This window comes from Neofelis nebulosa, chromosome 8 (genome assembly GCF_028018385.1).
Source record: "Neofelis nebulosa isolate mNeoNeb1 chromosome 8, mNeoNeb1.pri, whole genome shotgun sequence".
NCBI lineage: Eukaryota > Metazoa > Chordata > Mammalia > Carnivora > Felidae > Neofelis > Neofelis nebulosa.
In genome coordinates this window covers 108019561-108046513 of record NC_080789.1, presented here as the reverse complement: position 1 = coordinate 108046513, position 26953 = coordinate 108019561, and the positions used below count along the sequence as shown (strand labels likewise).

General features: G+C 46.2%; 1 protein-coding gene across 6 annotated transcripts in view; it reads left to right on the top strand.

Moving 5' to 3' along the window:
- Positions 1–5656: 5656 nt before the first annotated feature.
- Positions 5657–26953, top strand: part of ADA2 (adenosine deaminase 2) — a 30810-nt gene continuing 9513 nt past the window's right edge. For 4 of the 6 annotated variants that reach the window (XR_009265992.1, XR_009265991.1, XR_009265990.1 and 1 more), the window contains exons 1-6: positions 5658–5764; positions 9052–9419; positions 12209–12434; positions 14037–14247; positions 24396–24523; positions 26211–26301. Coding sequence is in view for 3 of the 6 variants with exons in the window: in XM_058744237.1 (XP_058600220.1) it covers positions 5685–5764; positions 9052–9419; positions 12209–12434; positions 14037–14247; positions 24396–24523; positions 26211–26301 (1104 nt within the window). In the remaining 3 variants the exon portion in view is untranslated. Of the gene's footprint in view, positions 5765–9051; positions 9420–12208; positions 12435–14036; positions 14248–24395; positions 24524–26210; positions 26302–26953 lie in introns of all 6 variants that reach the window. The other 2 variants (XM_058744238.1, XM_058744236.1) reach the window with 1 other exon arrangement.

The following is a 26953-nucleotide window of genomic DNA, read 5'->3' as shown; positions in this document are numbered from 1 at the left end:
ATCTTCATTTTTAGCATGATACACCATCCTTTTTTTTTTTAATGTTTATTTATTTTTGAGAGAGAGAGAGAGAGAGAGAGAGAGACAGTGCATGAGTGGGGGAGGGGTAGAGAGAGAGGGAGACACAGAATCCAAAGCATGCTACAGGCTCTGAGCTGTCAGCACAGAGCCCAATGCGGGGCTCAAACTCACAGACGGTGAGATCATAACCTGAGCTGAAGTCGGCCGCTTAAACAACTGAGCCACCCAGGCGCCCTGTACATCATGCTTAACTAGGCCAGAAACTGTTTTACTCTTCCCCAAAACAAATCTGCAGTGCTCTGCTGAAGAGTACAGGAAGAATGTCTCTGGCTCTAGGGGTCTGGTTTTGTCCTTGTGTTTAAATGTTCTAGTTTGGGGGTCTGGCTGGATCAGTCAGTGGAACGCATAACTCTTGATCTTGGGGTCATGTGTTTGAGCCCCATGTTGGGTGTACACATTGCTTAAAAAAAATAAAATTAAAAAAAAAAAAAAGCTCTAGTTTGCATGGCTTTTTTCCTAGGCATTCCTTTAGAAGGTTTCCAGGGGCCCCTGGGTGTCTCAGTTTGTTGGGCGTCCATCTTTGGCTCAGTTCATGGTCTCACGGCTCATGAGTTCAAGCCCCATGTCAGGCTCTATGCTGACAGACAACTCAGAGCCTGGAGCCTGCTTCGGATTCTGTGTCTTCCTCTCTCTCGACCCCTCCCCTGCTCACACTCTGCACTCTGTCTGTCTCTCTCTCAAAAATTAATAAACATTAAAAAATAAAGGTTTCCAGTCAGTCCTCTGTTCCTCCTGTTCCCAATCTGCCTTCACCCTACTTCCAGAAGTACCCAAGGTTGTTTCTTAGATGTACTCACTGCTGGTTTAAGATTCTACCTTTTTCTATTTAAAAAAAAAATTTTTTTTAATGTTTATTTATTTTTGAGAGAGACAGAACATGAGCAGGGGAGGGGCAGAGAGAGAGAGGGAGACACAGAATCTGAAGGAGGCTCCAGACTCTGAGCTGTCAGCACAGAGCCCCACAAGAGGCTTGAACCCATGAACTGTGACATTATGACCTGAGCTGAAGTTGGTGCTTAACCGACTGAGTCACCCAGGCGCCCATAAGATTCCACTTTTTTACATCTTCTAAGTTATTTGCAGTTGTTTATCTACCTCCCAGCTTCCAAAAGTATTTTGTTATTTTCTCCATTCCTGTTTTTTTCATATTTATGGGAATATGCTTTTTAAAAAAATCTCTTTGGGGCACCTGTGTGGCTCAGTCAGTTAAGCAACCAACTCTTGATTTGGGTCATGATCTTAAGGTTTGTGAGATGGAGCCCCATGTTGGGCTCTGCACTGACAGTGTGGAGCCTGCTTGGGATTCTCTCTCTCCCTCTCTCTCTGTGCCCCTTCGCCACACTCTCTCTCAAAATAAATAGATAATATTTTAAATAAATATACAAACAAATAAATAATAAATCTCTTCACTGTCATTTTAGTGAGGCTTTAGAGGGGAATTAAGGTTAATTTACATGTTTGATCTCCCATCTGTAACTGAAAATCAGTCCATGCATTTATGAATATACCCTGACTCATAAGACAGTTGGAGAAGGTCTCACTTAGGACCCACGTTCCTTGCAAGTTTAGTTATCTGGCTCTCAGTCCACAGTCAACAAGGAGTAACACATTACAGGGAAGATCGCTAGATAAGAGACCCACCAGAAGTAAATATTAACTGCATGGGGAGGAACAGAAAAATCATATAAAAAGTATATACTAGCCCTGCCATTTAGGACAGGGTCAAACAGTGTCACAGTATTACTAAATATAGTGATAGTATGCAATACAAAGTATAATAATAAATGTTCATAATGATGATCTTATCAATGAAAGGTCAAATTATGTTCATCATGCTCTAAGAAGCCAGAAAAAAAAAAAAACAGTTTAAAAAGATTTGTATAGGGAACATTACTTATATTGTATAGTTGCATAGTTACTTTGTAGTTTTAGAAATATTTTCATGTGCATTAATTTAACACACACCCTCACTTACTTGGTAAAAAAAACTTAGCAGGAGGAATATTGTTATTCTCCCCTTATTGCAGATGAAGGCATTAAGCTCATAGATGATAGATGTTAAGAATTTTTTTCAAAATCAATCAGCAATTCCTTGAAAGAGCTATTTTTTTTGCTTTGGCCATTAAAAGCACAAGCTCCAGGGTGCTTGGGTGGCTCAGCTGGTTGCTTGGGTGTCCAATTCTTGGTTTTGGCTCGGGTCATGGTCTCATGGTTCATGGATTTGAGCCCAAATCAGGGTAGACTCTGACAGTACAGAGCCTACTTGGGATTCTCTGTCTCCCTCTCTCTCTCAAAAATAAATGAATAAACATCATAAATAACTAAATAAATAAATAAAAAGCGTAAGCTCCCAGTATCTGGAAAAATCATCTTATGCCCGATAATACCTGTTCCTGTGTCCCACCTTTGCTAATTGGGCTCTCCTACCCGGATCTGCCCTTCTGTCTCAAGGGCCACTTTCCCACAGCAGTGGCTCCCTGCCACCTTGAAGACCTGTTTCCTTGCCAGCAGGTAAGGCAGTAGGTGGAAACTGCCTGAGTGCAAGTCCACACTCCACTCATTACCAGTTGTGTGACTTTCGGCAAGTGACCTACCTCTCTCCAAACACTTCAGTGTACTCTCTTGTCGAGGGGGCTAGCAATAGTCCCTACCTTATAAGACAACTAAAGGATTAAAATAGGAAATATATATAATTCTCAAGAAGTTTTAGCTGATATTATTTCACTTTTTTTTTTTTTTTAACTCTGGGGGTCAGAAAACCTTATTTATCTTGTATAAAAGTGGCATATCCAGGGGTGTCTGGGTGGCTCAGTTGGTAAGCTTCTGACTTTGGCTCGGGTCATGTCTCAAGGTTTGTGAGTTGGAGCCCTGCATTGGCCTCTGTGCTGACAGTGCTTGCAGAGCCCACTTTGGATCCTCCGCCCCCCATCTCTTTCTGCCCCTCCCCTGCTCAAGGTCTCTTTCTCTCTCTCTCTCTCAAACATAAAAAAAAAAAGTGGTGGATCCAGCACTTCACACCTTCAACCATAAGTAACTCTCCTATGCTTTGCCATATGTTACACGTCTCAATGGCATGTGATTCATGGTATTGACAAGAGAAGGAAATGTTTTAATGAAAATAGTTCTCAAATATTTATGTAGTCAAACACCATCTTCAATTCTGAAACCCTCTCCTGTCTCCAGTTTAGGGTCATAACCCACCTGTCCTTTCAGACTTCATTTCATTTAGGTTAAGCTTTGTAGTCACTAAAAGATGCTTTGGTTCCCTTTTTCTGCCCTGTAGATTTTCAGATTCTGAACACAAAGCCAGTTCTGTTTCCGATGGTTGTCTTCAATAAAACGTAAAAAGCAGAGCCCTGTTCTATATTTTATGGTCTCCTCATGTGGCAGAATATTTTTCCAGCATGTTCTCACCATTGTACACTGGGGCTTGCTGTCATCAGATGCCACACCTGCTCTGCTAAACAGTGCTTACAGCCACAACCCCAGGGTGTCTGATGGCCACAGAAGGCAGAGAGGTGTGCAGATCCTGCTGGTCAGTCTCTCGGGTCTGACCCTGCTTGGGTTTGTTGTTTCTGATCCTGTGTCCAGGTATGCACTTGCCCTTCTCCTCCCTGTTTCTGTTTCAAGATCTGGGTCCCCACTCCCCTGGGCCAACCAGCTTCAGCCTGATGCAATAACTCCAGCCTCAAGACCCACAGCCCTCCCTCCCCTGGCTTACTGCACTTCCTGGCCCAGTTGTGAGCTGGAGTCTCCAGAGCCTTTGGGATGTGAACATTAGCTCTTACTCTTAACCAAAGCTTTTGGAAAGAAAAGTTTTATCTTTTTAATTTTTTTTTTTTTTTGAGAGAGAGAGAGATAGCACAAGTTGGGGAGGGACAGAAAGGGGGGAGGACAGAGAATCTGAAGCAGGCTCTGTGCTGACACCTGAGAGCCCAACACAGGGCTCAAACCCATGAACTACAAGATCATGACTTGAACTGAAGTTGGATGCTTAACCGACTGAGTTGCCCAGATGCACCAAGAAAAGCTTTATCTTTAGCTCTGATCTGGTATCCTAAAAAATATTCCAGTGATTTATGTTCACAACTTGGCAATTTGCCCTCTTACCCTTGTACTTTAGTCAATTTTGTCTGTCTTTACTACCTGTTTGTTTCTTTTGATTTCACTGACTTTTGAACAAGTTAATGTTGAACTTGTGATGAGGGAATTCTTAGTTCCTCTGTGTTTTCACTTGCGAATTTCTTGCTGTTTATGAAACAGATGACCTTTTTACTGTTTGGAGAAGATGATGTCAGGGGCCCCTGAAGTTCCATTTGTTCAGGAGATGCAGAAGTGGAAGTGCTGGAGGATTTGTGGGTGTCTTTGGAGGCAGACGGCCCAAGACAGGGCTGGGAAGGAGAGGGGCACATGGCAGGCACGTGCTGTAGAAGTCACTGGTACAGTCTCACATGTCTTATTTACCTTGACCTGGATGATCTATCACGATAGTTATTTCCCGTAATAGTAATGGCTACTGTTTCTTGAGAACTTACTATGCACCAGGAACTTTGCACACATTCTTCATTTAATTCTCTCAGTGCACCCACGTAGTCATTGCTTTTATGACTTCCACTTTCAGATCAGGAAACTGAAGCATAGAGCGTCTTTTTTTTTTTTTTTTTTTTTTTTTTTTGAGAGAGAGAGAGAGAGAGACAGAGAGCGTACCAGCAGGAAGGGCAGACAGAGAATGACGGAGACAGAGGATCTGAAGAAGGTTCTGTGTTGAGTGCAGAGAGCCCTACGTGGGGCTCAAACTCACAAACCCAAGATCATGACCTGAGCCCAAGTTGGTTGCTCAGTGAGCCACCCAGGCACCCCTGAAGTATAGAGAGCTTAAATAACAAGGCCAAGGCCATACAGCTACGAATGGCCAGGCTCAGTTCTCTCAGCTCTCCCTCAGGAGCCATTATCCCTCTTGCCTCTGGCCTCTCCTCCTTACGCCCTAGCTCCTGCCTCACCCCTCCTTATTTCCTCAATTGCTGTGCTTCCAGATCCCTGATTTTCCCCCTAAAACGTACCTTATATTATATCTACTTTTTTACCCGCTGTTTAGTGGGTTGCCCCACAATTGACAGTCACATTTTAAGGAGGGGTATACTGCCCAAAGTTTATGAGCAGATTTTGGAGTACCTCTTTGTGGCGCTTGTTGTCTAAGCTATGTTCTGGACCCTACAATGACATCTCGCACACAAACACCCATATATCTTCCCCCAAAACATACATAAGCCCACACGTGCATATAAACTCACATAGACACATACAAAGATGCATACAACTGCCCCCACAAACATATACATAATCCCCACATGCACACACATGCACACACACAAAGATGCACACAAAAACCTGCCACAAAATGCACCTGAACACATATAAACACACACATAAATCACCCCACAAGTGCATAAATGCTCACACACGCACACAAACGTAAACCCATACACGCAGGCCTACTTGTTGCCTTAGCTCTGCCAGACTATCTTCTTTGCCTCTCTTTGGAGACCCGAGCAACATGAGGCTGAGAGGAAGTGAAACCTGCCCCAACAGGAAGTGAAAAGAGGATGGTGAGCTTTTCTGGTGCTTCTGACACAGCTGTCGGGAGACTCAGCAAACAGTCTGCAGTTTCTGGAGCTGCTCTGAGGTAACTGGGATCCCCTGGGGTGGGGGTCCAGCTCATGAGGTTCCAGTAGGTAGCTGGGAAGCTGGGCACTCGGGCTTTGTTTCCCTGGCAGCAGCCTCCCTGCCCCCTACCTTAGGTGAGTTTGTGACTTTCAGTGCGGAGGAAGTGCATAGCCTTTCTCTACAACAGGCTTTTGAAAATGGTTGTGGGCCCAAGGACATTCACTCAGAGTCACAGATGCACATGGTCCGTTTCCTCGTTCTTACTCTGGGAACAAACTATTTTTATAGAGTTTTCATGAACCCTCTTTTAAAAGTAAAAGAAACTTTTCATGAGGAGAGAGATGAAGTAAGCATAGCAGTAATTATCACAGGGATTATTTCTGCTTATGCTTGAGCAGGCTGGTCCTGGACCAGTGTTAGATAAACTTTTATCTGTCAGACCAGGAGAAGTTGCTAGATGTTGGGGCACACAGCTACTTCTGGTGTCCTTGGAGAGGACAGAGTTGGAGATTTAGGAACTTAGTGACCTCTGTTATGTGTTAGTAAGGAGAGAGGGAAAGGGGCTGGGGCTGTCGATTGGAAGACACAGCATGAGATGGGTGGGATGGTGACACAAATGTCACTCTCCTCTTGTCCTAGAGGTTTCAGCTGTTGGCAAACACTGTAGCCTCAAGACAGAGTCAAAGACTTCATGAAGTTGAGGGGGTTCCTCAAAAGTCCAACTCTCTGATTCGGGTAGCTACCCTACCATAGCTGTGGTACTAGAGTAAATAGTATCCAGTTCCTTCTTAAAATCCCCTGTTGGTGTCTGATGTACCATTGAATAATTGAATGTTAGCCCTGGAAAGGACCTTGGAGATAATGTATTTCAATGATTAGCAAGCTTTCCATTTTCATCATATCCCTGCATTTCTATTTATTTCATATCTTTCTTTAAATTAACTTGCTTTTAAATTTTTTTATTCAACCTAAACAGTGATATCATGTATCACTAATGATACATGTATCACACTTTGAGGACCACTGATCAAGTATAATTTGCCCTTTTCACAGATGAGAAAACTGAGACCCATAGACACTAAACAGTTTGTCCAAGGTCTCATGGTTAAAGACATCCTAATTTGGGACTGATCCTGAGGTCTTCCAATTTATAGTCTTGATTCTTTCCAGGATACCATATCCTACTATGAAGTATGAAGAAACAATTCCTTTTTTTAAAAAAAAATATCTATTTATTTCAGTAATCTTTATACCCAACATGGGGCTCAAACTCATGACCCTGAGATCAGGAGTTTCATGCTCCTCTACTTGAGCCAGCCAGGTGCCCCATATTTCATAAATATAATTCAAATAAATAAGCAGATAAAGTGCTAACAGTGTCTAGAAGGAGGAGACCACTAAAGGTGAGTTTCTTTCCTTCCGCTGTTCAATCCTTGCTCACTGCCAACCTGGACTAGCAGCTTTTAGGAAGCTTTAAGAATCTTTGAATGCTAATGTTCTGAAATATCAAGATGATATCTCATGGTGTGACTATTGAGTAATTGTCGTGCTGTGACTATTGAGTAATTGTCGTGCTGTGATAGGATCCCAGAGAGTCTCATCAATCCAGAGATGCAGGTCTTACATTCTGGTCTAATTTCTTGTATCACTTATTTACTTTTTTCTCCAATCTATTTTTTTCTTTTTCTTTTTCTTTTTTCTTCTGATATATCTGTTATTTGGGTGTTGGATTTCCTGAGCCAATAATCATCTCATTTGTTTCTCTCTTATTTCATCTTAATTTCCAAAAGATGGTCTTCAATTCCATCTTAGAATATTGCTAGTAAATTTTAAGATTTCAGCTCTTGTATTTTTAATTTCTAAAAGCTCTTCTCATTCTGTTTATTTAATTTATTTTATTTGAGAGAGAGAGAGAGAGTCAGGAAGAGGGGGAGAGGGACAGAGGGAGAGAGAGAGACAGAATCTTAATGACATGGGGCTCAATCCAACAACCCTGGGATCATGACCTGAGCTGAAATCAACCAACTGAGCCACCCAGGTGCCCCTATTTTGAAATTTATTCTTATTTATTTATTTATTTATTTATTTTGAGAGAGAGGGGGATCAAGTGGGGGGAGGGGCAGAGAGAAAAAGAGAGAGAGAGAGAGAGAGAGAGGGAGGGAGGGAGGTTCCCAAGCAGGCTCTGCACTGTCAGCACAAAGCCTGACTTGGGGCTCAAGTTCATGAACCGTCAGATCATGACCTGAACCAAAACCAAGAACTGGTCACTTAACCAACTGAGCCACCCAGGTGTCCCTTTTTCTTTTTCTTTTTTTTTTTTTTTAAGGAATCTACACCTAGCATGGGGCTCAAACTCATGACTCTGAGACCAAGAGTTGTATGCTCCATCAACTGAGCCAGCCAGGTACCCCTCATGCTGCTTATTTTTTATAATTCCCTGTGGCTGGGGCACCTGGGTGTTTCTGTCTGTTGGGTCCAACTTCGGCTCAGGTCATGATCTCACAGTTCCTGAGTTCAGGCTCTGTATGGGGTTCTCTGCTGTGAGCACAGAGCCCACCTTCTGATCCTTTGTCTCCCTCTCTCTCTGTCCCTCTCCCTCTGTCTCTGTCCCTCCCCCTTTCAAACACTCTCTCTCAAAATAAATAAATAAACATTAAAATAATAATAATAATTCTCGGTAACTGTTTTATGGACACAATATCTTTTCATATCCTTCTTAGGATATTAAGTATGGTTCTTTTGAATTTTTCTTTTATTTCCTTCTCTTGTCTTCCTTCTCTGTACATGTGTGGTTTTGTTTGTTTATTTGTTTGTTTGTTTTGTTTGTTTTTAACTTTCTTTATCACGTTAGAGGCTTTTTTATATGTCTTGTGATCTCTTACTCTCTGGTGATTTTAAAAGTGAAACACTCAGGGTGCCTGAGTGGCTCAGTTGGTGGAAGCAACGACTCTGACTCTTGATTTCAGCTCAGGTCATGATCTCACGGTTCATTCTTTGGCTCTCAAAATAAATAAATAAACATTAAAAAAAAAAAGTGAAACACTAAAAATCTGATTGCAATGTCTTCCTCTACGTGTGAGCAGAGCTTGCTGACTGAAAAGGTCCACTTTTTTAAAGAAGGCCTTATGGTGACTTATTATTTGGGAAACCCCTTCATGTCTGTACTTGGAAGTCTTTCCTCTGGGGTCTCAGAGAAGAACCCTTCTGTATGCTGCCTCCTGGTAATCTGAAAACAGAGTGGTAGAAGGAAAATCAGAGTTTGACATTTAAATCTGCACATTTTTGCTGACCTACTCCCTTCTTTAGTCCTGTCAGGTTTCCATCTGAGCAATTTCCTCTTCCAAGCATCCCAATGCCTGTGGATGGCCCATCTGGGTGGCCAGCCCTGCTCTCCCTGCTTCTGGCCGTGGCGATGCCTTTTTTCTGCTCAGCCATATCCATAGATGAAGCATGGAACCAGCTGTTGATGAGAGAGAAGATGATGCAGCTGGGGGGGCAGCTGGTGCTGACCGAACAGGAGGAGCTAGCCAATGAGAGGCTCATGGCCCTCAAAAAGGCTGAGGTGACACAGGCGATGAGGACCCAGAAGTTCCCTCCCAGCATGCACTTTTTCCGGGCCAAGACTCTCATTGAGAAAAGTGAGGTGTTTAATATCCTGAAGAAGATGCCAAAAGGTAGAGGTTTGGAGATGGTGGTTTGGGGGTGCTGGGAAGGTAGGGAGAACTAAACTTGGAGGTAGTGTTGTTATTGGAGCTGTTCTTGTTCTAAATGGAGCAGTGAGGGGTGCCTGGTTGGCTCAGTTGGTAGAGCATGTGACTCTTGTTCTGAGGGTCAGGAGTTCAAGCCCCACATTGGGTGTGGAGCCTACTTAAAAAAATAATAGTAGGGGCGCCTAGGTGGCTCAGTTGATTAAGCGTCTGACTTTGGCTCGGGTCATGATCTCACAGCTCATGAGTTCAAGCCCCACATTGGGCTCTGTGCTGACAGAGCCTGGAGGCTGCTTTGGATTCTGTGTCTCCCTTTCTCTCCGCCCCTCCCCTCTCTGTGTCTTCCTCCCTCCTTCCCCCCCCCCCGCCCCCCCGCCTCCTGCCCCCTCTTGTGCTCTCTCTCTCAAAAATAAATAGGGGCACCTGGGTGGCTCAGTCGGTTAAACATCCGACTTCGGCTCAGGTCACGATCTCACGGTCCGTGAGTTCGAGCCCCGTGTCAGGCTCTGGGCTGATGGCTCGGAGCCTGGAGCCTGCTTCCGATTCTGTGTCTCCCTCTCTCTCTGCCCCTCCCCCGTTCATGCTCTGTCTCTCTCTGTCCCAAAAATAAATAAACATTAAAAAAATTAAAAATAAATAAATAAACATTTTAAAAAATTTAATATAAATAAATAAATAAATAAATAAATAAATAAATAAATGGAGCAACAAGAACCCCACTTGTCTACTCTGCACCTTTGTTCTTGCTTCACAGACTAGGAAGGGGGCAGTCTGAGGGGGCTGCTACTTCACCCTGGAAACCCAGAGCCCTGCTTCCAAGGGGACTCTGCCTCAGACAGACAGCAGGGAGTGGATGCCGGGCATCACTGTCTTTCCTGACAAAGCTGATGTGTCCACCCATAAGCGGGTATCTAGGCCCATAGGAACTACTGCTTTCTTCACAGCTTTTCCCACATCTGCTTCTTCTGCCCCATCTCAGGCTGAGGTACCAGAGTATGATGTGAATGTTTCTCTTGAATAAACACATTTCTAGTATTGTGTGTCTACAGTATATATACATTTCTATGAGAAGTAAAAAAATTACCATCCTGCACACGTAAATAGCAGTTTGCAGCTTACAAGGACTTTTCTATACCTCTTATTTTATAACATTTTGGGCTTTTAAAAATGTTTATTTTTGAGAGAAAGAGAAAGAGAGAGGCAGAGGACAAGCAAGGGAAGGGCAGAGAGAGCGGAAGACACACCTGTCAGCAGAGAGCCCGACGCAGGGCTCAAACTCAGGAGCCTTGAGATCATGACCTGAGCCGAAGTCTGACGCTGAACCGACTGAGCCACCCAGGATCCCCTATACCTCTTTTATTTTAATGTTAAATATGGAGACTAAAAAAACAAAGAAACAACTGTGCAGTTGGTAAAGTCACATCCCCACGTGATGGAGGACATAAGGTTTAGAGAGGTGACATGCCAAAGCTCACACAGCTGTGACACCTAAGTGGCCCGTGTCAAGGCCAGGTGCTAAGACAGAGCAGGAAAAGCAGAAGGACAGTGTATACTGTGACTTGAGGAGCGCTGTAGTCTAGATTGGTGTCAGGTCTGAAAGCAGCATAGGGCATCAATGGCAAGCCTGCAGGCCAAAAGCTGCCTAGATACTGGCTGGAAGCAGGGAATGCAAAACCAATGCGTGGGCGCTGGGAGCAGGCTGAGAGGACTGACAGTTGTGCAAACAGGACCAGGGTGGGAGCAAGGGCTGAAGCTCATCCCTCCCCCACTTTTTTTTAAGTTTATTTATTTACTTTGAGAGAGAGACACACACACAACTCAAGCTCACGTGTGAGGGAGAGGCAGAAAGAGAGAGAGACAGAGTCCCAAGCAGACTCTGCGCTGACAGAATTGCTGATGCAGGGCTCAATCTCACAAACTGAAATCATGATCTGAGCCAAAATCAGACACTTAACCAACTGAGCCACACAGGTGCCCCTGGGCTGCTTCTCTCTGTCTCTCTCTTTTTAAAAAAAAAAAAAAATTTTTTTAACGTTTTATTTATTTTTGAGACAGGGAGAGACAGAGCATGAACAGGGGAGGGTCAGAGAGAGGGAGACACAGAATCCGAAACAGGATCCAGGCTCTGAGCTGTCAGCACAGAGCCCAACGCGGGGCTCGAACTCACAGACCGTGAGATCGATCATGACCTGAGCCGAAGTCGGCCGCTTAACCGACTGAGCCACCCAGGCGCCCCTGTCTCTCTCTTTTTTTTAATGTTTATTTATTTTTGAGAGAGAGAGAGCCAGAGTGTGAGTGGGGTAGGGGCAGAGAGAGAGAGAGGGAGACACAGAATCTGAAGCAGGCTCCAGGCTCTGAACTGTAGCACAGAACCCAACGTGGGGCTCGAACCCACAAACTGTGAGATCATGACTTGAGCCCAAGTCTGATGCTTAACCCACTGAGCCACCCAGGGTCCCCTGGGCTCCCTCTCTTAAATGAGGTCACCATGACTTCTGACTAGTGAGGGATGCTCCCTTCTTAAACCAGAGCAAAGCAGGCCATCCTGGGGAGATAATGGCAGGCATAGGCCTGGGAAGTCTTTGCGCTGGAGTGGGAAAGGTACGTTATGTGCAGTTGTGGGGAACTCTGCCAGATAGGCAACCTTGTGATTCTCCCTTCTTGTCCATCTACACTGTCCTCACAGCCCTGAGCCCTGGAATCTGGATTTCACCTCTTTTGCTTCACTTCTACCCCTGCCCTCCTTCTCTTTCCAGGGGCTGCCTTACACGTCCATGACTTCAGCATCCTGAGTATGAACTGGCTGGTGAAAAATGTCACGTACAGGCCCCACTGCCATTTCTGTGTCACCCCAAGCGGGTACTTGAAGTTCAAATTTGCTTATCCAGCTCCCCCCACTCCTAAACCAGCAGAGTGTTCGGAGTGGGTTTTGCTGGAGAAATATCGAAAGGAGCTACAGAATGTCACTGAGTTTGACAACAGGTGAGTGTGGTTCAGAAAGAATGTGTCACATGCTCATCATAGGTAGTGGGTGGTGTACAGGTATGTCTTAGTACAACCCCATTTATGAAAATCTCTCCTTAAAAAAAAATCAGGGCACCTGGATGGCTCAGTCAGTTAAGCGTCTAGTTCGACTCTTGATCTCAGCTCAGGTGTTGATCTCAAGGTCATGAGTTCAAGCCTTGCATTGAGCTCTGTGTTGGGCAAGAAGCCTACTTAAAAAAAAAAAAAAAAAAGGGGCGCCTGGGTGGCACAGTCGGTTGAGCGTCCGACTTCAGCCAGGTCACGATCTCGCGGTCCGTGAGTTCGAGCCCCGCGTCAGGCTCTGGGCTGATGGCTCGGAGCCTGGAGCCTGTTTCCGATTCTGTGTCTCCCTCTCTCTCTGCCCCTCCCCCGTTCATGCTCTGTCTCTCTCTGTCCCCAAAATAAATAAAAAACGTTGAAAAAAAAAATTAAAAAAAAAAAAAAAAATATATATATATATATATCAGGAGGCTTTTTCTTTTAACTTTACAGGATACTTTGCTTCACAAAAGCATTCAAATAGTAACTTTCTGGTTCATTTAAAATTCAATCTGATCTGCAAAAGGTATTAAAAGTGACACTATTGTTGCATCAAATGAGATTTGTCTAGATGCTTAATTTCCAGCAAGAGGAAAAGTTCCCAGCTCCTGGAATAATGATGGTCCATTGGTGGGTGAAACAGCTTGAAAACATGATGAAGCAACTTCCTAACAAATTTGTAAAGTAATATTATAAGTAATAACTGTTTTTTAATCATAGAACCATCTACCGAGTGCTTTTTTGAGATTATTGCCCTTTATGAGTAAGAAATGTGAAGTTCAGTATGGTTAAGGAAGTTGCCCAAGACCACACAGCTAGTAAATGGCTACTCAGGGATGTAAACCTGAGTCAGAGTTATTTCCATCAACAGAATACTACACAGTAGGTAGCTTAAACGATGGGAATTTATTTTCTCACTGGTCTGGAAGCTAGAAGTATAAGATCAAGATATTGGCAAGTTTGGTCTCTCCTGAGGCCTTTGTCCTTGGCTTCCAGACAGCCACCTTCTCAGTGTGTCCTCACATGGCTTTTCCTCTGTGTGCACGCTCCTGGCATCTCTTGTACCGGCCCTATTCTATTTGGGCCCCACTGTAATGACCTCACTTAACCTTAATTACCACCATAAGGGACCTATCTCCATATACAGTCACACTGACGGTGAGGATTTCAACATATGGATTTTAGGGGGACACAATTCAGTGCATAACACCCCCCGCAGAGGCTTAGTCTAGGGTGCAATGGGGTCAGACTGGCCAAACATGCACAGGGGAGCAAGAGAGCCTGGTTGGTGGGAGCATCCTACCTGAGCTGTGCCCTGAGGAGCATAAAGCAGGTCTCAGGGATGGGGGCCTCCATCAGAAAGCCTGGGGTGCTTTCCTTGGCCTCTCATCACTGCTCACTGTGATGCATCTGGGTTTGCTTCTGGGTGAGAGAAACGAGGTGGGCAGGACTCCTGCAGATGCCTGAAGGTGGTGGCTTGAAACACACTTCTTCAATTTACCCTCTTTGTGTCTTATGCAGACTTCTTCAGACTTTCACTCTGATGACCGAGAACCCTGAGGTGGCTTATGCAAACCAGGATGCAGTCTGGTCCAAGTTTAATAGTATCTTCTTCACAATCTCTGGCCTTGTCCACTATGCACCAGTGTTCAGAGACTATGTCTTCCAGGCACTGGAGGAGTTCTACCAGGACAATGTACTATACCTGGAGCTCAGAGCCATGCTGTTCCCGGTGAGCCCACCTCTCCTCTCCTCTGCTCTGGCTTGACTTTCAGATGTTACCTTGTAGGTCTTCACAGGCTCCCAATTCCAGTATTGGGATAGGGACTGGATGCTGCCTTCATCTCAAAGGGGACATGTGTCCTTCCAGGGATGACCATGAGCAAGGAAACCTGAACTGTACTTGGCTGGCTCCCACAAAATTATGACCTTCACCCTCACTGCCCTTCTACCCCATCTTCTCTCATGATCTCCACTTCTCCCCTTCTCCCCTTCTTCCGGACACACAGTGCCTCCCAGTTGCTCAGAGTTTCCTGCCCTTGGGCTCTGAGCAGTGCCTCATGCCTGGACCTTTCTTGCCCTGTCTCCTTTCATATCAAAATTTAGCTTCCCAGAGTCCCTCAGGATCATGCTCGTGGTACTGGGACAGCTATTGGGTCTGGCAATTGGATCATCTTGGTAGCCTGGGGAGAAGGGATTGCTGTGTGAGGGTCACCCAGTGAAAGAGGTGGGGATGGAGGCTGGGAGAGTAGGCAGACCACAGGTATGAGACGACAAGGCCACAGGCACAGTAGCAATGATGAGGAAGAGCTCGTGTGCTGGAGGAGGAATCTAGAGGTTTTACTGACTAACTCTGGTGGTGAGGACTCTACTGCAACTGGCTGGTATTCGTCTTGGGTTGTCTGGTGGTGACACTGATGGTGACATTGGGGATATAAGAGGAGGGGCTGGATGGAAAGGGAGAAATGGTTTTAAACCTGTAGAATGGAGGTGCCTATGAGACATCCCTATGAAGATGTCCAGGAAGTTGCTGAATATATGACTTTGGAACCCAGAGGAGAGAGGGTTCTAGCCTGGAAATATATGTTTGACATTTGTCTGCAGAAAGGTAATCTTTAAAACTGTGAGAGGGATGAGGTTCCCACAGAAGCTGTGAGATGAGAGGAGGAGTGGGCCTGGAAGGGGGCCCTGCACACAGACATCAGATGGAAAGTTCATGAAGTGGACTCAGAAGGAGCTGTTCTAAAAGTAGGAGACAACTAGGATGGCTTCCACAAGAGGGGAGGCCTCACTCAGGAGAGCAGCCCCAGGCGATCAGATGCTCCCAGACCTCTGGGATATCTGTTAGAGAGAACTTCCCTGAGGACTATTTGTGGGAAGGATTTGGGTATTGTGGGAATGGGAAGGATTTCTGAATCCTCACAAACGTTGGAAATGGTTAAAGATTCTAAGACGCTTGGGGAAAGTAACCTTTGTATAGAGCTCTCCCCTATATTGTATCCTAACTAGTCTGCTCATTCACTGAAATATTTATTGAGCGCGTCAACACCTTGGTGACTGACCTTCAAGTTTGTGGCAAGGCCCTCAGGATGGCATTATTTTGGCTTTGTTACCATATTCCATGGTCTTTATAGGTTCAGAAATTGTATTGTTTGTACAGTCAGAAGTGATAGAGCTCCAGAGGACTGACACATATGGACCAAGTTCATAAGAGGCAGATGTATAAACAAGAAAGGCAGAATGCTGTTTTTTGGAGAAAAATCAATCAGACCAGACACTTAGAGCTTCTTGATTGGTAAGTTCTCTCCTTGAAGGCAAATTGTAGCCTTTCCTAAAGCCAAATGATAGCCAGAAATGTGTTGTTGAACCAGAGCCCTCATAAGCCTGGTCACTGAGCTCTGAGAATTTACAGGAGTCCATGACAGTGGACTTAACCTTGAGAAAAATCCAATGAATTCCCGGGGTGGGGGGAGAGGGTGGAAAGTGCTCAAATAAATTGACTTTATTGAGGACAGTGTTTTCTTTTTCTTTTTTAATGTTTTTTTGTTTTTTTGTTTTTTTTTTGAGAGAGAGAGAGAGAAAGATAGAGAACACACATGAGCAGGGGAGGGGCAGAGAGAGAGAGGGAGACACAGAATCAAAAGCAGGCTCTAGGCTCTGAGCTGTTAGCACAAAGCCCAACACGGGGCTCGAACCCATGAACTGTGAGACAGTTCTCACAGTCTGACTGAGAGATTGACTGAGCCACCCGGGCATCCTGAAGACAGTGTTTTCACATGTATGCCTATGTATCTATGAAACTTTCTAGGAAACAATATAATGTACAGGTTGTGATATTTTTGCATTCTAAAATTTTTTAAAAATTCTCTGTGGGATTCCTAAACTGACTTTACTACCCCTAGTTTGATTTAAAGTGTTCAAGGACTTTCTAATGAAGGATTTACGTGTCCCAAGAACCAGTAATTCCAGTTTGTGGGTCAGGGCTCCCTTTCTCTTCTTCTGAGACAAAGCTTCCTCAAGGCTCAACTCTCCCAAATGACCCACCTTTTCCCTTAGTTATGTTAATACCCTCCTTGAGGTTAGCTCAAGGCCAGGCCCTGGAGGGTCCTGGTGAGCTGGGTCTCAAGTAAGGGTGCCTATCTCCCCCAGGATCTGACGTTTGTTTGATAGTTAAAGCTTTAAGCACAGTTCTTGGGAAGTGGGAATGGGGCTGACCTTTGTCCCTCAGTAGAGCTTCCATTGGTTTTGGGAGCAGAGTACACAAATGATCCTTTTCCAGGAAGAGAGAGTGTCCAACAACCTCTTAAGAGAAGAATTTCTGTAAGAGATGAGCTGGCCCTGGGGCTGGCCTAGGTAAGGTGAAAGAAACTGCGCTTCCTGGAACAATTTATTTCCCATGTTTTTTGCCTAGGAAATCGTTCTGTCTCCAAGCATGCACTCCCCACCTGCCCCCCATCTAAGCCCCTCCTCCTGTCTGGGTCCCACTTAGGCTGGTTTGTAGGTTGGCCAATCCCTCTTTCACCCCCTTCCCAGTACCGTGTCTGTCCGCATGTCCCCTCTTTGTCTCCTGGTCATGTGGGTATTCAGCACTGAGCAGTTGTTGCCTCGTTATTTATGTCGGATCGTGAGATATTCCAGACTGGCACCACATCTTATATTGCCAAGAGGCACCAAGAGTGATAATCATCCTTGTTGGTTGTGGTCCTCAAACTTGGCTGTTCATATGAATAATTCAGAGGTGCTCTTTAAAATTCGTGTTTGGACCCTGACCTCCCAGGGTTCTAATTCTGTGCTCTTGGGTAGGACCAGGAAGCTGCAAAATTAACTAGCCTCTTCCTCTCGTCCCGGTGATTCTAATGCAGATGGTCTGACCCAGACCACACTTTGAGAAAAGGCCTTCTTTGCCTTGACCTTTACAAAGCACTTGAGGTGCATAGCAAGGTTGCATTTTACAGATGTGGAAACTGAGGCTTGGAAAAGCCAGAGTTTGACCAAGATCACGTTGGTGACTTGATTGGGTGACTGGATAGATGTCAGGGTGCTGGACTTGAGCACTAAGGCAGCCAGGCTTCATCTCAAAAGGAGCCCCAGAGAAGGCATTCTGCTGTAAGTCTCATCCTTCTGTAGGGAAAAGAGAGTCCCTAGGATTGGCTGAGCTGATGATTCACCCAGAGTGCTGCTGGCCCCTGCTGGGGGCCGGGGGCGGGGGTTGCTTCCTGTTGGGCCATTCCGACAGCTTTCTCAGCGTGGGGCATGGGGGAGGTAGCCCGTCAAATCCTGGCAGAGCCCTGGGCTCCTTAGGGGGTGGAGGGAAAAGGAGGGAGGGGGGAAACTGTGGAGGGTTTGGGTCTTGGTCGGTTTGAGGGCTGTGACTTTCATCTTGAGCCCGATGGAGAAGCATTTAGGGGAAGATGCTGAGCAATTGGAGGGAGCAGTTTCCTGCTCCATTGCTCCCCCTTTTCTGCGGGGGTATTTTCTCCTTACCATGCTGAGTGGGCTCCAGGACATTTAACTTGGGGACCCTGCCTCGCTCCTAACCTCTCTTCCCACTCTGCCCACCCCCCACCATCCTAGAAGGTGGAAGGCTGCTGGGATTTGGGATTCTGGAGAGGCTGAGGGGGATGGGATGTGACCATTTGTTCTGCTCTGACCCTGGAACAAAGGCCTCTTGCAATAGAGAGTCTATGCCTTAATGCCCCCCATTAGCCAGAGTAGGGGGAGCCATCAACACATTAACAACTAAAAACCGTCTGCACTGGAATTCTTTTGCTGAGCCGCACAACCTCCCCCTTCTTGCTAGTGGGGCTAATTCAGGGCCTGGGATGATGTTGATGGACTATCCTGGCTGCTCAGCCTCCTATTGTGTTACTAATGCTTGATAACAAAGGCTACTTGCCTTTAGCAACAGTTGCTAGGCGGGTCTTATCTCCTGGGCTCCAGTCCCTTCCCCCACGGCCAGAATCTGAGGCCCAGACTGGGTCTTGGCCAGTCCTCATAGTGGAGCTCTTATAAGACCCCAGAGGATTATCAACAGGAGATTGCCCTGCTGGTACTTATTGACGGGGGGTCTTGGGAGAGAGACAGGCAGTGGCAGAGAACCCACGATGGTTGTTCCCAGATGTTTTCTTGGATGCTGTCACTTGTATAACAAACATTACTGGCACTTCTACGCATCCCCCCCTCCCCCCCGCCAAGGTTTTTCCTGGATTTTTGGCAGAGCCTCCACTGAAAATTCCACCTGGCTTGTTGCTGAAGTGACCCCTGTTTCGTGTTCCTGGTATAACTGCAAGAATACTGACGATCGAGACTGGAGGGACCCTCTTAACTGCTCTCCTTTATAATAGCATTTATCCTACTATGCTGTATTCATGCTGTTTACTTCAAATCCACAAAATGGTAGATCTTAACCCCAGCTGTACATTATACATTAGAATCACCTGAGGAGGTTAAAAACAAACAAACAAACAAACAAACAAACAAACAAACAAACCACCCCAGAGGTTCTACCCCAGAGATTCTGATTTAATTAGTCTGGGGTGAGACCCAAGCATTTCCCTCTCCCTAGGTGGTTCTAAAGTGCAGCCAGAGCTGAGACATTGAGCCCCCCTAACTGTCACTATCACAGAAAGGTAAAGATGGGCTGCTGTGATGACTGGAGACACTCAGGGTCAGCAAGATTCTGAAACTCGGCAGACCTCCAGCCCTCACTCCCACTGTGGAGTACGACTCAGTTTCTTAAGCTTTCTGAGCCTCAAAATCCTCATCTGTAAAATGAGAACTACCTAATGTTGTAGTTTTGAGGATTAAATGAGATGATAACATAAAAGTGTGGGCATATGCCTGGCACATAGTAGCTGAGTAAATGGCTGTTAAATGAATGGTGCTCTAGTAACTCATCTTTCTAGGATAACTGCAGATTTTGGGTTGTTTTTCTACATCTGGTGATGATAATAAGATTGATGATAATAATATTATTAATAGTTATCATTTCTTTTTTTTTTTTAAGTTTTTATGTATTTATTTAAGTAGTCTCTACACCCAATGAGGGGCTCAAACTCATGATCCCAATATCAAGAGTCCCAATATCAAGAGCATGCTCTTCTAACTGAGCCAGCCAGGCACCCAATAGTTATAAATTCTTTTCTTTCTTTCTTTCTTTCTTTCTTTCTTTCTTTCTTTCTTTCTTTCTTTCTTTCTTCGAGAGAGAGAGACAGCATCCCAACCAGGATCTGTGCTGTCAGTGTGGAGCCCATTGTGCCCAATGTTCATGGGGCTCCAACCCACGAACCGTGAGATCATTGCCTGAGCCCAAATCAAGAGTTGGACGCTTAGCCAAGTGAGCCACCCAGGTGCCCTCCTCCTTTTTTATTCTTTTTATTTTTTCTGAGTAGTTATCATTTCTAAGTGCTTTACAAATATTAACTCATCTGATCCTTGCAACGATCCTATGAGGTATGATTGGCTGGGGCAGATTGTATCTCCACTGTGAACCTAAACCCAGAAGGCTGCCCAGAATCCCCTAACCAGCTGTGAACTTTCCTCCAGTACCATGCTTCACAGCAATGTTCTAATCAGTCTAGCTGTGACGCCGGGAGGAGTTGCAGGTCTCCCCCTGAAAAGGGTCTCTTGCTCCTTGAAATAGGGGTGCTCTTGAACATTCAGATCCTGTCCTAGGTGCTTCCACAAAGCCTGCAAATTCTTGGCTGGAAGCCAGGAGCCCAAGAACACAAGGCACAGGCGGCCCTGGTGGTGATTTACTGAGGCACCAAGAAACCAGGGGCTTCTGTATCTGCCGCCCCAGGAGCCAGATTCCATCTTCGTGGCTCTCCATGCTATGGGAACTAGCAGTGGGATTGGAACCCTGCAAGGCAGGGGTCCCAGATTCTCCAGCAATAAGTACTGCAATGATAGAATTAATGGCTTGGAACTGCTGCCATAGGCAAACACCCACCAAGCCTCTGGTTGTATCATTTGCATATCTGTGCATCCTTGTTTAGTATGCCAAGGATCTTCTTGTAGACAGAATTGTCATTTGTTGATTTTTCTAAAAGATTCTTTTGTCTCCCTTCTGTTCTGCTGGCACTACCACCCCTCCAACATCCATCTATTTATCCATTCTCCAAAACATGCTGCCTGGGGCTGAGTAGTTTTGAAACTCCAAGTGGACAGTGCTCTTCCTCAGTTAATGCTTATTTATGGAGGTCCTTCTCTGGTGCTAAAGGAGGGGAGGTGGGAAGACCCAGATGACCTGGATCCCGCCCTCAGTGGCCTGCAATCCAGATGGGCTGTGTGGGCACATGACTCAGTAATGACACAGCAGTCAAGGCACAGTGAAGAATTATGTTCTTCCCTTCTGCAAATCAGCTGGGTAAGGCCAAGACAGCTTCAGGTATCAGTTCTGGGATGGGTTAATGCAATTGTTCTCAAACTTTTACACTCAAAAATTTTGGAGGATCCCAAAAAGTTTTTGTTTATGTGGATATTATCTACTATATCTTGTATAATATAGCCTTCATTAGAAATTAAAACTGAGAACTTTCCAAAACACAAGCCTACATAAGCACACAATCCATTATTTGTCAGACTAATATTGTCACACATGATGCAACCTCTGGAAAATTCTGCATGTTCAGGAGAGAATGAGAATGTAAAAGACAAATCTTAAATTTAAATCTTAAAATTTTTATGAGGAGAGTTTTTGATTTTGCAGATTGCCTGTAAAAGTCTAGGAGACCCACAGGGGCTCTCTGACCACACTTTGGGAACTGCTGGGGTACAGCATATAAGCTCTTTCAGCATCAAAGATTTGAACATTCTAACAGAGTGCCTGGAAGTCTGTTGAAGCCTTGATCAGTGACAGGAAGAATTCTCTTTTTTAAATTTTTTTTTTATTTTAACATTTTTTATTTTTGAGACAGAGAGCGAGCGAGCATGAACGGAGGAGGGTCAGAGAGAGAGGGAGACACAGAATCCCAAACAGGCTCCAGGCTCTGAGCGGTCAGCACAGAGCCCGACGCGGGGCTCGAACTCACAGACCGCGAGATAATGACCTGAGCCGAAGTCGGCCGCTTAACCGACTGAGCCACCCAGGCGCCCCAAGAATTCTCTTTTTAAAAATCTCTGGTGAAGGGGCGCCTGGGTTGCTCCATTGGTTGAGCCTTTGAGCGTCTGACTTTGGCTCAGGTAATGATCTTGCAGTTTGTGAGTTTGAGCCCCACATCAGGTTCTGTGCTGACAGCTCAGAGCCTGGAGCCTGCTTTGGATTCTGTGTCTCCCTGTTTCTCTGCCTCTTCCCCACTTGTGCACTCTCTCTCTCTCAAAAAATGAATAAACATTAAAAAAAATTTTTAATAAAAAATATCTGATGAAGTAGGAAAGAACAAAAATAACTTTTTCTTTACTCTCTTAAGGTTCTGTTTTTGGGGCCTGCAAGTTAAACTGGTAAAAGCCATATTAACAGGAGAAAAGGCATACACATTTTATTTGATGTTAATATTTAATTTTTATGTGCATGGAGACCTTTGTAGAAAAAAAGTGAAGACCCAAAGAAGTGGGTAGAACAGGTACTTATACACTGTTTTAACAAGTGGCGATAATTTGTGGAGAAATGACAAGGCAATAGGTTTGGGTTTCTGGGGCAGTAAATTGTGGGATAGTAAATATATGGGGTGACTAATAGAAGATAAGAGTTATGTTAGTAAGGTTTGTTTGTGGAGACCCATCTCAGGACTGCCCTTCTGTCTCCAATGATAAGGGTCGTTTTCCTGGTGTGGGAGATGAAAGGGGGAACTTGCACCAACAGAAGTTTATGTCCTGCTTTTAGGCAGATAGGAGGAGAGCAAAGATCTCTGTGTTTGCTGCTTAATTGCCTTCCACTCAAAATAATTCTTATGCTGGGGCGCCTGGGTGGCTCAGTCCATTAAACATCCAAGTTCTTCTCAGGTCATGATCTCACAGTTCTTGAATTCAAGCCCCACATCAGGCTCTGTCCTGACAGCTCAGAGCCTGGAGCCTGCTTTGGATTCTGTGTTTCTCTCTCTCTCTGCCCCTCCCCTGCTCGCACTCTGTCTCTCTCTCTCAAAAATAAATAAACATTAAAAATTTTTTAAATTATTATGCAAAAGTGGCATATTTTAGGGTGGCATGGTCTGATCCCCTTCAGTAAATAATAATAATAATAGGTTATACTAGATACTGAGCTAGCAGTACCTAAAATTCTCTCCTCTGGAAAGTTCTGGCAGCCTTAACATTCAGTAAGCACTGTTGTCCATTCCTAGACCATGCAATCAGGGAAGATACACCTTCCAATAGTTGAGCCCAGAGATTGTGTGAGAGGCCAGGCTTCCCTGGGGCATCAGCAGAGGAAACCAAAGAGCCAAGGCCAAAGGGGCCAAGAGAAGGGGCTGGAAACAGCTACCTGTTCCACTTCCCCCAACCCAGGCAGCAGAACAGACACCCCCCCACCCCCCCCACCCGCAATCCAGAGATGAAAGAACAAAAAAGCTGCTCTGTGTGTCTGGGGAGAAGAGGAGGCTGTCCTGCAACAGAAGGTGGCACCTGCGGGGTGCAGCTAAGAGGGAAAGTGGAGGTGCCCCAGGCTGGCGAGGGTGCTGTGAGGCAAGGGACCTGTGGGAAAGGAGAAAAGGGTCCTGGAGAGCACCCAGCTCCTGGGATGCCAGGATACAAGAATTGACCCCAGTGAGGAGAAAGGATTCCTCTCCATTAGGTGGTGAGATAGTTCGTGGCTCCCACTCTGCCTCTCACCCTCTGCTCCCTGCACCCTGGTGGGCTCTCGCTCTGTGTGGAACCGTTGCTTACTACACCAGGACACTAGCAATGCTTTCACCAGCGGGGCCACTGCTTGGCTTGCTTGCAGAGCAGGCTTCTCAGTTTCTTGCATATCAAATCCCCCTTGCCTTTCCAGGCCCAACCTCACCGCCATGTCCCCTGGAAAGCTTCTCTGATCCTATCCAGTTAAAAGGAGACCTTTTTCCTCTAAGATCCCATAAACCTCTATTTAGCACTTAATTCTTCCTCTTTGTATTAAAAAAAAGAATAGAGTCTGTCTACACTAAATTAGAAACTCCTTAAGGGCGGGCATCTTGTCTCACTCACATTTGTTTACCCCTTCCAATGCCTAGCCTGGTTCCTTGTATACTGCGCGTTTTTAATTGATGTTCTTGGAAATACCTTCTGCATATTATTTCTTCCCATCCTCCTTTGCCCCACAACCTCTTTGGACACCCCCGCATCCTGTCCTGAATCCTGACCTGCCGATTTGTGCAGGGGTGAGAGCTGACCCAGTGACAGGAGAGGGCAGAGGGAGCGGCAGGGGCCATGTCATTGCTCCAACCCCCTCCAGCCTGTCACCATGGGCTTGGTGTGGCCCAACCTGCTAAGTGGGCACTTTGGAGGGAACTTCTTTATACCCTTGTCCTCTCCACTGTGTCTTTCTACTTTGTCTTGCCCACGGTCCAATCCTGGCTCTTCTCACTCTGCCCCTAACCATGTCCACCTGAGGGGACATCCCACCTAAGAGTGGGAGAATGGGAAGATAAAGTAGGTCCTTGGTCTCCTCTTTTTGGCTGTCCTCTCCCCAGCTGACCTGTTCTTCATTCTTTACACAAATACCTTTTGAGCACTTACCATGTGCCAGGCACTGTTACAGATGCAAGGACCCAGCAATGAATGAGACAGGCAGATACCCCAGCTTTGTGGTATTCAAGAGCATTGTCCCAGACATGACTAGGACTTCCGATAAGTGTCAGAAGCTGTTGAAGGCACTGGACAAGGAAATTGTAGAGATTTAGAGATTATTGGCAATGGGAATGAAGTTTTGCTCACCTCTGATGTCTGACCAGGACCACGCTTCCCTCTCAGGTGTATGAACTGAACGGGACTGTCCATAGCCAAGAGTGGTCAGTGAAGACTTACAGAGAAGTGGCTTGTATGTTTGCAGAAAAGCATCCTGGGTTTATTGGAATCAAAATCATTTATTCGGATCACAGGTGAGAGAGAACACGGCTGAAGCTGCAGGATTTGGGAGAACAGGATGCAGGCAGAGCTACTAGACTTGGAAGGGAAGGGGAGGAGAAAGGGAGAAAGAGGGAGGCTGGGAGGCCGGCTTCAGAGACCCACCCTCCATGCCAAAGAGCCATGGCTTTGGCATGCATGTTCCTGCATGAGAGCAAAAATCTATCTCTGAAGTCACTTCTAGTTCGAATCTTCACAACCAGACTGAAATGAAGAAGTGTGGCAATTTTCCAAATAATTCTAGGCCTTGACCTCATGTCGGCCTGGGTGATTCAGTTATGGGTATGTTTTTGCCAGTATGTTCAGATAATTGGCCTATTTCTTTGTTTCAGTTGGCTGGTGGGGTTCTGCTTCATGTCAACCGTGTGCTGTCCCTGGCTGTGTAGTTGGCCTTGATTGGTGACCCAGCCCTGAGTGACAGCTATCTCAGAGTCTGTGTGTGGATGTGTGACCTGGCAGTGAGAACAAGGACCCACTCTTTCCCCAAGCAAGCACAGAAAGCTTTAGAGCTTAGTTTCCCTTCTTAGTTTTATCCAAGGAAGGCTCTCTGTCAAAGGCAGGCCTGTGTAAGGACTGTGACCCACCTGCGGGGCTGGAGATGCAGGGGTGGCAAACAGATGGGGATCACACTGAGAGCTTGGGGAGGGGCAGCTCAGCCTTAGAGGTTAGGCTCTGGATGGCAGTCAAACCCCTCCCCGCCCCATTTCCCCTGAATCCCCTTCACCGTTTGTGAGAACAGAGGCCTGCACCTGTGTGCTAGTTGGCCAGGGTGGAGCTTGCGGGCTGGGGCCCCACTGGTTCCCCTCGGAGGCTCTCTGGGGGCCAGTGGCAGGAGGATGTGAGGGCTGGGTTGCAGGTGGTAAATCCTCCTGTGATCCCTTAGAGGATCTGCAGGAGGGGGAGGTTCTGCAGGAGAGGGAATGGGCAGGCCTAGGGAGGGGGCAGGAGAAATGTAGGCCCATAGAACTGAGGAACAAGTGAGCCAGCTGCTGTGCAGAGACCTTTGTCCTGTCACAGAGTTGTGCCAGACTGTTCTTTTGGTGCTTCTGTTGTGCTGCTTGCCTCACCCCTATCCTGGGCTTGAACAGAGAGGGTACAGACAGAAGTAAGACAGTTTGCTTACATGGTTTCTGGAGTGCCCAGGGCCTTGCTGATTCAGCTGGAGGGAGAGGACATACAGTTGCCAGGTCCAGCTGACTCGACAGGGAATTGGGCATTCTGTAGCATTTCACAGGTGTCCAGTGAACAGAGCTGGCCTCTGTACTGCACCCCGTTCCAGGAGCCTTCATCTCAGGGAGGCAGGGCAAGTGTCGGACAAGACCTCTTTGCTTCATACAAATGTGGACAAATGAAACCTATCCCATGGGTCTCCTTTCCTCAGTTGTTCAGACACCAAAGTTTCCTCTAGAACCAGCCGGACTCCTCAAAAGGGTGGATTTGGGTGAAATATCTCTCAGATGTATCCCCTGGAAGGGATCACAAGAGCATGGGCAGGATAGGCTCATGTGCTGAGGGTCTGAGAAGTGGTTACTGAGTAATCTGGACTAGACCAGCCCCAGGCACCGGGGGAGCTGCTCCGGGGTACGGGGTCCCCCCGGGGTACATAGGTCCGCCAATGCCAAGTCACACTGTCTCCTATGCTTTTCTCTGTCTCTCCCACAGAGCCAAAAATGTGTCCTTCATCATGAAATCCATCCAAACAGCCATGACGCTCCGAACCATGTTCCCCAGGATGGTGGCAGGGTTTGACCTGGTAACAGACCCTACACAACAAAGCTGTCTGAGAGCAGGGCCCAGCAGGCAGCTCTTTGTGAAGGCCCTGGCAGCATGCACTGAAACCTTGTGCAGAGGCTCAGGCTGTCAACCACAGGCCTGGCCAGGGTTTAGCACTGACCTTGTGTAGGGGCCTGCAGGAGGATGATAGTCACAAGAGAAAGGAGAGCAGACAGGGCCAAAAGCCTGAAAAGGGGAGTTCCAGAATAAGGAAGGAATTCAATGAGGTTGGGTAGTAATGGTGGGCTTATTTCCATTTCCCTGCCCTCCATCCTCTTTCTAGCACATGTGGCCTACCTACACCTGCCTCTTAAAACTATAGCACATAGAGGGTGGTCTGGAAGCAGAGATGGGTCTAGCCCTGGGCAAAACTGTCAAGGATGGGAAAGGTGTCCTCTGTCCCTTCATCCATTTGCTTCCTCAGCTATTTTTGAAGCTGCACGTCCATAGTGGTGTCACTGCCTTGACCACCGCCAACCCCCTGCCCCCTCCCAAATCAAAGCCATAGCTGAGTTCTGATAGCCAGGGCACACTTCCTAGGTGGCAACTCATCAATCTCATTAAGGAAGCTAAATTAGTTTGAATAAACTGGCTAAAAGGCACTCCTGACTCCCTCTTATAGGGAGGGAGTA